The sequence below is a fragment of the Ovis aries genome, chromosome 8 (assembly GCF_016772045.2).
Source record: "Ovis aries strain OAR_USU_Benz2616 breed Rambouillet chromosome 8, ARS-UI_Ramb_v3.0, whole genome shotgun sequence".
Lineage (NCBI taxonomy): Eukaryota > Metazoa > Chordata > Mammalia > Artiodactyla > Bovidae > Ovis > Ovis aries.
Genome location: NC_056061.1, coordinates 48,617,308 through 48,631,660, shown reverse-complemented (window position 1 = coordinate 48,631,660; position 14,353 = coordinate 48,617,308). Strand labels below are relative to the sequence as shown.

The 14,353-nt window shown below is 36.6% G+C and overlaps 1 protein-coding gene across 1 annotated transcript in view; it reads right to left on the bottom strand.

Moving 5' to 3' along the window:
* The window catches only part of RNGTT (RNA guanylyltransferase and 5'-phosphatase), a 235,173-nt gene that overhangs the window by 78,293 nt on the left and 142,527 nt on the right, over nucleotides 1-14,353 (bottom strand). Inside the window, exon 13 of the mRNA XM_027972440.3 lies at nucleotides 7,412-7,512. Within this exon, the coding sequence (XP_027828241.1) occupies nucleotides 7,412-7,512 (101 nt within the window). The remainder of the gene's footprint in view (nucleotides 1-7,411; nucleotides 7,513-14,353) is intronic.

Genomic DNA, 14,353 nt, shown 5'->3' with positions numbered 1-14,353 from the left:
CCTCAATGGTGAAAAATTGAAAGCATTTCCCCTAAAGTCAGGAACAAGACAAGGGTGTCCACTTTCACCGCTACTATTCAACATAGTTCTGGAAGTTTTGGCCACAGCAATCAGAGCAGAAAAAGAAATAAAAGGAATCCAAATTGGAAAAGAAGAAGTAAAACTCTCACTGTTTGCAGATGACATGATCCTCTACATGGAAAACCCTAAAGACTCCACCAGAAAATTACTAGAGCTAATCAATGAATATAGTAAAGTTGCAGGATATAAAATCAACACACAGAAATCCCTTGCATTCCTATACACGAATAATGAGAAAGTAGAAAAGAAATTAAGGAAACAATTCCATTCACCATTGCAATGAAAAGAATAAAATACTTAGGAATATATCTACCTAAAGAAACTGAAGACCTATATATAGAAAACTATAAAACACTGATGAAAGAAATCAAAGAGGACACTAATAGATGGAGAAATATACCATGTTCATGGATTGGAAGAATCAGTATAGTGAAGATGAGAATACTACCCAAAGCAATTTACAAATTCAATGCGATCCCTATCAAGCTACCAGCCACATTTTTCACAGAACTAGAACAAATAATTTCAAGATTTGTATGGAAATACAAAAAACCTCGAATAGCCAAAGCAATCTTGAGAAAGAAGAATGGAACTGGAGGAATCAACTTGCCTGACTTCAGGCTCTACTACAAAGCCACAGTCATCAAGACAGTATGGTACTGGCACAAAGACAGACATATAGATCAATGGAACAAAATAGAAAGCCCAGAGATAAATCCACACACATATGGACACCTTATCTTTGACAAAGGAGGCAAGAATATACAATGGAGTAAAGACAATCTCTTTAACAAGTGGTGCTGGGAAAACTGGTCAACCACTTGTAAAAGAATGAAACTAGATCACTTTCTAACACCGCACACAAAAATAAACTCAAAATGGATTAAAGATCTAAATGTAAGATCAGAAACTATAAAACTCCTAGAGGAGAACATAGGTAAAACACTCTCAGACATAAATCACAGCAGGATCCTCTATGATCCACCTCCCAAAATTCTGGAAATAAAAGCAAAAATAAACAAATGGGATCTAATTAAAATTAACAGCTTCTGCACAACAAAGGAAAATATAAGCAAGGTGAAAAGACAGCCTTCGGAATGGGAGAAAATAATAGCAAATGAAGCAACTGACAAACAACTAATCTCAAAAATATACAAGCAACTTCTGCAGCTCAATTCCAGAAAAATAAACGACCCAATCAAAAAATGGGCCAAAGAACTAAAGAGACATTTCTCCAAAGAAGACATACAGATGGCTAACAAACACATGAAAAGATGCTCAACATCACTCATTATTAGAGAAATGCAAATCAAAACCACAATGAGGTACCACTTCACACCAGTCAGAATGGCTGCGATCCAAAAATCTGCAAGCAATAAATGCTGGAGAGGGTGTGGAGAAAAGGGAACCCTCCTACACTGTTGGTGGGAATGCAAACTAGTACAGCCACTATGGAGAACAGTGTGGAGATTCCTTAAAAAATTGCAAATAGAACTACCTTATGACCCAGCAATCCCACTGCTGGGCATACACACTGAGGAATCCAGAATTGAAAGAGACACATGTACCCCAGTGTTCATCGCAGCACTGTTTATAATAGCCAGGACATGGAAACAACCTAGATGTCCATCAGCAGATGAATGGATAAGAAAGCTGTGGTACATATACACAATGGAGTATTACTCAGCCGTAAAAAAGAATTCATTTGAATCAGTTCTGATGAGATGGATGAAACTGGAGCCGATTATACAGAGTGAAGTAAGCCAGAAAGAAAAACACCAATACAGTATACTAACACATATATATGGAATTTAGGAAGATGGCAATGACGACCCTGTATGCAAGACAGGGAAAGAGACACAGATGTGTATAATGGACCTTTGGACTTAGAGGGAGAGGGAGAGGGTGGGATGATTTGGGAGAATGACATTCTAACATGTATACTATCGTGTAAGAATTGAATCACCAGTCTATGTCTGACGCAGGATGCAGCATGCTTGGGGCTGGTGCATGGGGATGACCCAGAGAGATGTTATGGGGAGGGAGGTGGGAGGGGGGTTCATGTTTGGGAAAGCATGTAAGAATTAAAGATATTAAAATTAAAAAAAAAAAAAAAGGTTATCTGAGGAGGCCTTACAAGTAGCTGAGAAAAGAAGAGGAGCTAAAGGCAAAGGAGAAAAGGAAAGATATACCCATTTGAATGCAGGGTTCCAAAGAATAGAAAGGAGAGATAAGTAAGCCTTCCTGAGTGATCAATGTAAAAAAATAGAGGGAAACAACAGAATGGGAAAGACTAGAGATCTCTTCAAGAAAATCAGAGATACCAAGGGAACATTTCATGCAAAGATGGGCACAATAAAGGATAGAAACGTCATGGGACTAACAGAAGCAGAAAATATTAAGAAGAGGTGGCAACAATACACAGAAGAACTATACAAAAAAGATCTTCGTGACCCAGATAACCATGATGGTGTGATCACTCACCTAGAATCAGACATCCTGGAATGTGAACTCAAGTGAGCTTACGAAGCATCACTATGAACAAAGCTAGTGGAGGGGATGGAATTCCAGTTGAGCTATTTCAAATCCTGAAAAATGGTGCTGTGGAAGTGCTGCACTCAATATGCCAGCAAATTTGGAAAACTCAGCAGTGGCCATAGGACTGGAAAAGGTCAGTTTTCATTCCAATCTCAAAGAAAGGCAATGCTAAAGAATGCTCAAACTACCGCACAATTGCACTCATCTCACACGCTAGTAAAGTAATGCTTAAAATTCTCCAAGCCAGGCTTCAACAGTACATGAATCGTGAACTTCAGATGTTCAAGCTGGTTTTAGAAAAGGCAGAGGAACCAGAGATCAAATTGTCAATATCCATTGGATCATTGAAACAGCAAGAGTTCCAGAAAAACATCTATTTCTGCTTTATTGACTATGCCAAAGCCTTTGACTGTGTGGATCACAACAAACTGTAGAAAATTCTTCAAGAATTGAGAATACCAGACCACTTTATCTGCCTCCTGAGAAATCTGTATGCAGATCAAGAAGCAAAAGTTAGAACCAGTCATGGAACAACAGACTGGATCCGAATTGGGAAGGGAGTATGTCAAGGCTGTATATCGTCATCCTGCTTATTTAACTTATAAGCAGAGTATATCATGAAAAAAGCCAGGCTGGATGAAGCACAAGCTGGAATCAAGATTGTTAGGAGAAATATCAATAACTTCAGATACGCAGATGACACCACCCTTATGGTGAAGGAGAAAAGGCATTGAACGCAAAGGAGAACTAAAGAGCCTCTTGATGAAAGTGAAAGAGGAGAGTGAAAAAGTTGGCTTAAAACTCAACATTCAGAAAACTAAGATCATGGCATCTGGTCCCATCACTTCATGGCAAACAGATGGGGAAACAGTGGAAACAGTGACAGACTTTCTTTGTTTGGGCTCCAAAATAACTGCAGATGGTGACTGCAGCCATGAAATTAAAAGATTCTTGTTCCTTGGAAGAAAAGTTATGACCAATCTAGACAGTATATTAAAAAGCAGAGACATTACTTTGCCAACAAAGGCCTATTTAGTCAAAGTTATGATTTCTCCAGGATTCATGTATGGATCTGAGAGTTGGACCTTAAAGAAAGCTGAGCGCCAAAGAATTGATGCTTCTGAACTGTGGTGTTGGAGAAGACTCTTGAGAGTCCCTTGGACTGCAAGGAGATCCAGTCCATCCTAAAAGAAATCAGTTCTGAATATTCATTGGAAGAACTGATATTGAAGCTGAAACTCCAATACTTTGGCCACCTGATGCCAAGAACTGACTTATTGGAAAAGACCCTGATGGTAGGAAAGATTGAAGGTAGGAGGAGAAAGGGACAATAGAGGATGAGATGGTTGAAAGGCATCACCGATTCGATGGACATGAGTTTGAGTAAGCTCTGGAGTTGCTGATGGACAGGGAAGCCTGGCATGCTGCAGTCCATGGGGTTGCAAAGTTTCGGACATGACTGAGCAACTGAACTGACTGAAGTCCATTGCATCAGTGAGGTGATTCCTCTTTAGTAAAATTTCTATTTTACTAGTGAGGAATTTGAGGCACAGAAATAAAGAATATGCTCAAAGCACAGTTAATAAGATTTAAGCCCAGGTACCCTGGGTCTAGAATCTGTGCTCCAAACTATGCTATACAAATAATAAGGTTATTTTGCTCACTTTAAGTCACTGACATTGTTGTACTCAAGTGTTTGCACTCTCTAGAATACAGACCACCTTTGTAATCCTAGCTTTTGACAATGACTACATTTTTTGGTTGTAGATTATTTAAACCCACAATAATTTTAAAGCAATGCAATAGCTTTCTGATGAAAATCTGTATCGTATGTCAATACAATGTAAACTGCTAAGATGTACACAAGTTATTTTAGGCCATGATAAATCAACATTAACTTAGTATGTTCAAATTTTCAGAAATGATACTACAAGAAGTGAAAATACCAAATGTCTGCAAAAAGAAAAAAATCATTGCAGACATTTTCAAAGACTGGTATTTATATTATACCTGTCAAGACATTCCATTCCATACTTAACTTTGTAGAAATATATAGGAGCAGAACAAAGAAAAGAAATTAGCTTGCCTTATGATATTTAAATATTTTAGTCCACTTCACTAGTCACATGTTATGATTCTTATGATTCAGAGACATGGCTACAATCCTCTCAAACTATTACAGGTATATTTCCCCATAATGCTCTCTGACATATCGCATCTAACATAAGCATTAGATACAAACTCATTTACTTTGTGAAAACTGCTATCATCCATAACATTCTCTCCATGGGAAAAAAAAGGATATTACTCCAGCTAACTGAATAATACATATTTAATATAATATTTATCACTTTATAGTTCATATTAAATACTCCATTTCTGAAAACTGACACTCATGTTACATATATAAATTATGTACCTACACCAATGTAAGCTGCTTAATTCTATAAGAAAAATCATCTTAAATGCTAATATTTCGGTATGTTTTAAAGAGGTATTAAAATAAGAGATAATTCATTTTTTCTTATAAGAAGACATTCCAGATAGGTAAAATTAAAAATATATATATATTAAAACATACTAAGAATAGAAGCAAATGACAAACTACTAAATTATACTTTGTCATATTCAATTGCAATAGACAAATAAAGGAAAAAATTAATATCATTTTTAATACTTAGAAAAACGGTCATTCCACATGTAGCCTCATGTAGCTTTTAAGTGCTCCTAAGAACTGCAATCTTAGAAAGCTAAACAAAATGATTGGCATGTGTTTCAAAACTCAATGAAACAATCAACAAAATCACAGAAAGGTTTATACTTAACTAAATATGATAGAGATTTAAGTAAAATAGAGGATTTAGCAATGAAGCAATTTCACAAATTTCACTTTATCTTTGAAGTCTTATTTCCAAAGAACCATATTCATTTGTGTCTTTTAAGGGAAAAAAAAGATGCATGCAGACTTAATCCTTCAGCCACCGCTATTTAGAAGAGAGGTGGTATTCTCCAAGGCACTTCCAGAAAGACATACGAACACCATCTTGCATGACTGCTGATCTGGAGGTTCGAAAGTGAACTGGCAACCCAGAATACCTGTACACCCAACACTTCATCAGGAAGAATAAGCCTTGAGCTTACTACTCAGCAATATTTATCCAAAGACAGCGTTATTTTATATATACGAGGGGAGGTAGAATGTGTTTGGGGGCAGTTTCCAGAAAATATTAATAATATTTATTCATCTTATTAGTAGTTAAGTGTTATAATAACAATGTTGTAGTGAGAATACTGGTTAATAATTAATAAATGGTTAACTGATATTAATATTAATATCAATGCATACCTAAGTATTGATAAATAGTAAACTAAAGATTATTCTTCCTGACAGATATCCAGCATATAGATATCCTAGATTATGAATATTATTTCTTTTATCTAATATTCTACATTATTCTATAGAATATATATATTCTATCCAATTCTATCTTTGGATTAAACCAGATCAGTAGAGAGTAAAATACCTAAACAACACTATTTGAGGTCCCAGATTGTTGTTCTGGCTAAACAGTACTTTGTTATTAAGTCACAAACTCTCCTTTAAGGACATAAAATATTAACTACTCTATGTTTTAAAAACTGATATATAACTTAATAAACTCTCTCTTTTTAGTTAGGATTCATCACCCTACACAGTATCATTATTTGAAAGCGTGTAATCTCTTAAGAGACTTAATCTTCTGGAATCTGCAGTCACATAACTCATTGTCTACCCTTCATTCCATTAGCTACAAAAAACCAAACCTGTGGTTTACCTTTGGCAAATAAAAAGTGCATGCATTTCATGGCATGCACTGGTACATTTTTAAGCTTTCTGCCAATGTTATCTTACATACTTTCTCTTTAGATTTCCTTGATTAAACACTTCTTGTTTTGTTATTATGCATTTACTTACATAAGATGCCATAAAAAATTGTGGAACAAGGTAAAATAAAACAAGGCTTTGGAAAAACAATGAAAATATTTATTAATGCTAAAGCATGTTTCTTTTTTTAAATTCTAAAGTAGCAACCAATGATGGAGAAGGAAATGGCAACCCACTCCAGTATTCCTGCCTGGGAAACCCCATAGACAGAGGAGCCTGGGGTCGCGAAAGAGTCAGACATGACTTAGTAACTAACAACAACAACCAACCAATGAAGTCACATATGAAGATTAACCAATACATGAAATTAACACTTAATAGACATTATGAAAAATTTTAATGAAATTCTACGATTAAAACTCTACCCCAATAAAGTATAAATAAGTTTTTGCTATGCAAATGCAAACATGAAGCAGTTCCCTTCAAAGGAAAAATGGCTTGTTTTAAAATGTTCAATAATAATAATAATATCTTACATTTATAATTCACTTGACTGGATTATTTTCAAGTAAAATCTATTTTCATTTTTATATTTTAATGAAGTTTATTGTGTTAATATTAGAAATAACTTTTTTTAAGACTAAAATTGGTCAATTTTAAAGGATGCTACAAAATATGAGCTGTAATATATCAAAGAAATAATCTGGGAAAATGAAATAGATTTATAGTATACATATATAAAGTATTCTGGGAAAGTATTTTACTTTATTTTGAAGGAATATGTTAAACACCAGATAAAAAGTGAAGCTTTATATAATATAAACATTTATGTGGACATCTGTTTTCATAACTTCTGGGTAAGTACCTAGGAATAGTAAAAGTATTATTACATATAGAAATGATGGGGAATCAAACATGCATACTTACCCTTCTCCTCCCATTCTTGTTATTTTTAGGCGAAAATCCACAGAATTCAGACTGGGAGGCTTCCATTTCAAAATATCATCACATCGACCAGGTTTGTATTTCTAAAGTGATGACAATGAGGATAATAGTTAATAAGAAGCTAAAGATTATACATCTGATATACTAAATATAATAACAATTACTTTTTATTAAGCAAAATCACGTCTTCTTTTACTATAATCTTTGTTATCATCAACTGATGAGTAAAGTTAGATATAGGCACTCATGAGTTAGATGGGAAGATCCCCTGGAGAAGGGCATGGCAATCCACTCTAGTATTCTTGCCTGGAGAATTCTATGGACAGAGGAGCTTGGTGGGCTAAAGTCCATAGGGTTACAAAGAGTAAAGCAACTTAGCATGCACACACGCTATTCGTTAGATATCCAACACCTTACGGATAGCCTTTCTCTCTTCCCTGCCAAAACACATAGATACTTGTCCGTGAAAGTTTTGAAAAATAATGACACATATATACTTGTTTGTGAAAGTTTCGAAAAATAATGAAACCTATTACTCCCTACAATTCACTACAACTTAAAGGAAGTTTGGTCATTTAAAAATAATTGTGCCTATTTAGTTCTTTGGCCCACTTTTTGATTGGTTTGTTCATTTTTCTGGTATTGAGCCTCATGAGCTGTTTGTATATCTCAGAGATTAATTCTTTGTCAGTTGTTTCATTTGCTATTATTTTCTTCCATTCTGAAGGCTGCCTTTTTTACCTTGCTTACAGTTTCCTTCATTGTGCAAAAGTTTTTACACTTAATTAGGTCCCACTTGTTTATTTTTGTGTTTATTTCCATTACTCTGGCAGGTGGGTCATAGAGGATCTTGCTGTAATTTATGTCAGAGTGTTCTGCCTATGTTTTCCTCTAAGAGTTTTATAGTTTCTAGTCTTACATTTAGATCTTTAACCTATATGAGTTTACTTTTGTGCATGGTGTTAGAAAGTGTTCTAGTTTCATTTTTTTACATGTGGTTGACCAGTTTCCCCAGCACCACTTGTTAAAGAGGTTGTCTTTTCTCCATTGTATATTTTTGCCTACTTTGTCAAAGATAAGGTGTTCATAGGTACATGGATTTATCTCTGGGCTATTTTGTTTCATTGATCTATATTTCTGTCTCTGTGCCAGTACCATACTTCCTTGATGACTGTAGTTTTGTAGTATAGTCTGAAGTCAGGCAGGTTGATTCCTCCAGTTCCACTCTTCTTTCTTAAGATTGCTTTGGCTATTCAAGGTTTGTGGGGTTCCCATACAAATTGTGAAATTATTTGTTCTAGCTCTGTGAAAAATACCACTGGTAGCTTGATAGGGATTGCACTGAATCTATAGATGACTTCAGGCAGTATACTCATTTTCACTATATTGATTCTTCTAATCCATCCATGAACATGGTATATTTCTCCATTTATTTGTGTCATCTTTCATTTCTTTCGTCAGTGTTTTATAGTTTTCTATATATAGGTCTTTTGTTTCTTTAGGTAGATTTATTCCTCAGTATTTTATTCTTTTCATTGCAATAGTGAATGGGATTGTTTTCTCTGTTTTTTCACTGTTAGTGTATAGGAATGCAAGGGATTTCTGTGTATTAATTTTATATCCTGCAACTTTACTATACTCATTGACTAGCTCTAGTAATTTTCTGGTGGTATCCTTAGGGTTATGCCCATCTCTTTAAGAATTTTCCACAGTTTATTGTGATCCACGCAGTCAAAGGCTTTGGCATAGTCAATAAAGCAGAAGTAGATGTTTTTTTGGAACTCTCTTCCTTTTTCCATGATCCAGCGGATGTTGGCAATTTGATTTCTGGTTCCTCTGCCTTTTCTAAAATCAGCTTGAACATCTGGAAGTTCATGGTTCATGTACTGTTGAAGCCTGACTTGGAGAATTTTGAGCATTACTTTGCTAGCATGTGAGAGTGCAATTGTGCGGTAGTTGGAGCATTCTTTGGCATTGCCTTTCTTTGAGATTGGAATGAAAACTGACATTTTCCAGTCCTGTGGCCACTGCTGAGTTTTCCAAATTTGCTGGCATATTGAGTGTAGCACTTCCACAGCACCATTTTTCAGGATTTGAAACAGCTCAACTGGAATTCCATCACCTCCACTAGCTTTGTTCGTAGTGATGCTTTCTAAGGCCCACTTGACTTCACATTCCAGGATGTCTGGCTCTAGGTGAGTGATCACACCATTGTGATTATCTGGGTCATGAAGATCTTTTTGTACAGTTCTTCTGTGTATTCTTGCCACCTCTTCTCAATATCTTCTGCTTCTATTAGGTCCATATCATTTCTGTCCTTTATCGAGCCCATCTTTGCATGAAATGTTCCCTTGGTATCTCTAATTTTCTTGAAGAGATCTCTAGTCTTTCCCATTCTGTTGTTTCCCTCTATTTCTTTGCATTGATTGCTGAAGAAGGCTTTCTTCTCTCTCCTTGCTGTTCTTTGGAACTCTGCATTCAGATGCTTATATCTTTCCTTTTCTCCTTTGCTTTTCGCTTCTCTTTTCACACCTATTTGAAGGCCTCCTCAGACAGCCATTTTGCTTTTTTGCATTTCTTTTCCATGAGGATGGTCTTGATCCCTGTCTCCTGTACAATGTCATGAACCTCCGTCCATAGCTCATCAGGCACTCTGTCTATCAGATCTAGTCTCTTAAATCTATTTCTCACTTCCACTGTATAAGGGATTTGATTTAGCTGTAACAACGAGAGATCAATTTCCTCTGCATCTACCGCAAACTAGGTATTGCTGGTCTTTTTAATTCTAAAATTTTCATTCTAAAGTATGTCTCATAATTCTGATTTGCATTTCTCTAATGACAAAAGATGCTGAAGATCTTTTAACTTGCTATTGGCTGCTATCTGTGTATCTTCTTTGGTGAGGTACCTGTAAGAGTTGTTTATATTATATATTCTGGATACACAGCCTTGTTTGGATAGATGTTCTGCAAATATTTTCTACCAGTTTTTGTCTTGTCTTTTCATTTTCTTAACAAAATATATTTCTTTTGAATATATTTTAATGAACTCAAAATCATCTATTTTTTTCCAGCTTTACTGAGGTATGATTGAGAAATACAAAATTTAAGGTCTACAACATGGTGTTTTGATATATGTATACACTGTGAAATGATTACCACAATCAAGCTAATAAACATATCCATCATCTCACAGTTACTTCTTTGTGTGTAACCATTTAAGATTTATTCCCTTAGGAAATTCCAAGTATATTTTATTGTTAATCACAGGTACCATGCTATATATTAGGTCTCCAGAACTTACTCATCTTATAACTGAAAGTTTCTACCCTTTGATTAATATCTCCATTCGTCCCCTACCCACCGCTTCTGGTAACCACCATTCCACACTCTGACTTGACTTTTTTTTTAGATTCCACATATAGTGAGACCTTATTTCACTTAGCATAATGTACTCCAGGTTCATCCATGTTGTCACAACTGGCTGAAGTTCCTTCTTTCTTAAGGTTGAATAATATTCCATTGTACATGTATACCATTATTTTCTTTACTCATTCATCCTCTGACAGACAAGTTATTTCCACATCTTGGCTACTGTGAATATTGCTGCAGTAAAGATGGAAATGCAAGTACCTCTTCAGGATGTTGATTTTCTTTCTTTTGAATACATATCCAAAGGTGGGACTGCTAAATGACATGGCAGCTCTATTATTAATTTTTTGAGGAAACTTCATGCTATTTTTCATAAGAGCTATATCAATTTACATTTCTACCAACAGTGCAGAAGGGTTCCCTTCCTCCACTTTCTCACCAGCATGTTATCTTTTCACTTTTTGATAATGGCCACCCTAACTGGTATTAGGTAATATACCAGTGTGCTTCTGACTTGCATTTACCTGATGATTAGTGATGCTGAGCATCTTTTCAAAATTATCAACTTTAAACTTTTAAAATTTGTGCTTTTTGTACCCTTTTTAAGGAACCTTTGCTTATCCTAAGGTTACTGAAATTTTTCACTACATTTTCTTACAGAAGTTTTATTGTTTTCTTATTTTTATGACCCATTTGAGGTTAATTTATTTATGTGGTGTGAAGTAAGGGACTGTTCACTATTTGACAGATGGATATCAAAGTGATACAGTACCGTTTGTTAAAAGACTATCCTTCCCTCACTGAACTGCCCTGGCATCTTTGCCAAAAAGAAATTGCTTATGGATATAGATGTAATTCGATTCTTGCTAACCCGTTGCATTGATAAGTACGCCTTTCTTCCTGCTTACACCATACTGTCTTGATTTCTATAGCTCTATATTAAGTATTAAAACAAGAGCACACAGGTCCTCAAAGTTTGTTCTTCTTTTTCCAAAGTCTCTTAGCTAATGTAGATTTGTATTTCCACATATATTTTAAAATTACCTGGTCACTCTCAATGAAAATAACTTTATTAGGATTTTAAGCAAGAATACAGTGAATCAACAGGTCAGTTAAGGGGGAAGAATCTTAACAATACTGAATCTTTTGATTCACAAACACTGCCAATGTCTTTAGTTATGACTTCTAAATTTCAGTAGTGTTTTGTAGTTTTTGGTATACAGGTCTTGCACAATTTTTGTTAAATTTATTCCTTTTAAAGTAATATTTTGGTGGCATTGTCAATACAAAAGATCAATTGTTTCTATACAACAGCAGTGAACAATCCAAGAAGGAAACTAAGAAATCAATTCCATTTACATCAAAACAAAAACAAAAACAAAAACCAACAAAACCTGGGACAAGTCAACATGGCAGCATTATTCAAAACTGCCAAAAGGTGGAAACAACCTAGGTTTCCATCAACATTAAAACAGACAAAGTGCACTATATACATACAATGGAATATTACTCAGTAACAAAATAAGAAAGAATTTCTGATACATGCTACAAAATGAACGAACCTCAAAAACTACGCTAAGTGAATAAGCCAGACACAAAAGGACAAAAATTGCATGATTCTACCTACATGAAATATCCAGACAAAGGACTGAGTGAATACCACAGGAGAGCCAGCAGGCAGCAGACCAGCCCATTCCCCACCAGAGGCAGGGAGGCGACAGCCAGAGCAGGAGGGAGAGGGTACAACTTGGCCCCAGAGACAGCATCCTCTACCAAACTGTGACCAGGCTCCCAGTTGCTAACCAAGCCTTCCTGGGATCCTGGACGGTTGACATCCGCCAGGAGGTTCGCAGCCAGAAATCAGCTCCCCAGAGGAGACACAGGGCACACCTGAGACAGTGTTCCCGCTGCACACCCCAGGAAACCGAGCAGCTGGGACCAGGGAAGTGATAAGACACATCGCACCTGGGGAGAGTGCACTCGCCAAACACCTGGTTGCCTAAGCTGCTCCGACCTGGGAAGGGCACAACATGCAGGCCCAACCGCCTCTGCCTTTGTGGAGTACCTGAGAACCTGAACCTGAGCAGCTTAGACCTGGGAAGTGCACTCAACCCAGGGCCCGCTTTAGAGAGTTCCCCTGCAGAGCAACCTGGAGCCTAAGCAGTGCAGACCGGGAAAGCACACACGCCATGAGCAGGGGGCAAACCCAGTGTGGCCCAGACACTGCGAGTACTCCCCACACATGCCAGTGATATTTGTTTGCAGTGTTCCTCCCTCCCCACAGCACAACTGAACAAGTGAGCCTAAATAAATGACCACCTTCGGCCCCTTGTGTCAGGGTAGAAGTTAGATATTGAAGAGACTTGCAAACAAAGGAAGCCAAAATAAAGAAGAGGGAATGGCTTCGGAAGTGATAGCTGCAACAGATTAAAACCCTGTAGTTAGCACTGGCTACACTGGAAGGGACCTATAGACCTTGAGTACAAGTATAAGCTGGGACAAGGAACTATCTAAAACTGAACTGACCCCACACTGCCCTCAACAGCTCCAGAGAAATTCCTAGATATATTTTATTATCATTTTTAAATTTTAAAAAATTTTTATGTTATTACTCCTTTAATTTTCATATTTAAAACCTATTACCTTACAAAAAAAGACCCTATTTTAAAAGGAAATTTCATATCTTTTTTTATAACTTTTGAGATTTTGTTTTTTAATATTGTATTTTTGAGAGTCTAACCTCTATTCTAGATTTTTAATCTTTGCTTTTTGGTATTTGTTATCAATTCTGTACCTTTAAGACTCCAATCTTCAATAGCCCTTTTCACTTAGGAGTGTGATTACTGGCTTGATTGCTCTCTCCCCTTTTGACTCTCCTTTTTCTCCCCCAGGTCACCTCTATCTCCTCCCTCCCCCTTCTCTTCTCTACTTAACTCGGCAAATCTCTGGGTATTCCGGGCTGTGGAGAACACTTAGGGAACTGATTACAAGTTATATTGGTCTCTTTCCTTTTGACTCCCCCTCCTCTCCTCCTGGTCACCTCTATCTCCTTCCTCCCTCTTCTCTTCTCTATGGAACTCCGTGAACCTGTCTGGGTGTTTCAGACTGTGGAGAGCAAATAGGGACTCGATTACTGGCTAGATTGCTCTCTCCCCTTTTGATTCCCCTTCTTCTCATAGTCACCTCTATCTCCCTCCTCCTTCTTCTCTTCTCCATGTAACTCTGTGAATCTCTCCGGATGTCCCCCACTGTGGAAAATCTTTTCACCATTAACCTAGATGTTTTATCATCAGTGCTGTATGGATGGAGAAGTCTTGAGGCTACTGTAAGAGTAAGACTGAAAGCCAGAGGCAGGAGGCTTAAATCCAAAACTTGAGAACAATAGAAAACTCCTGATTCCAGGGAACATTAATCAACAAGAGCTCATCCAAAAGCCTCCATACCTACACTGAAACCATGCTCCACCAAAGATCCAAAAAGTTTCAGAGCAAGACATACCAAGCTAATTCTCCAACAATGCAGGAACATAACCCTGAGGACAAAATTACAGGCA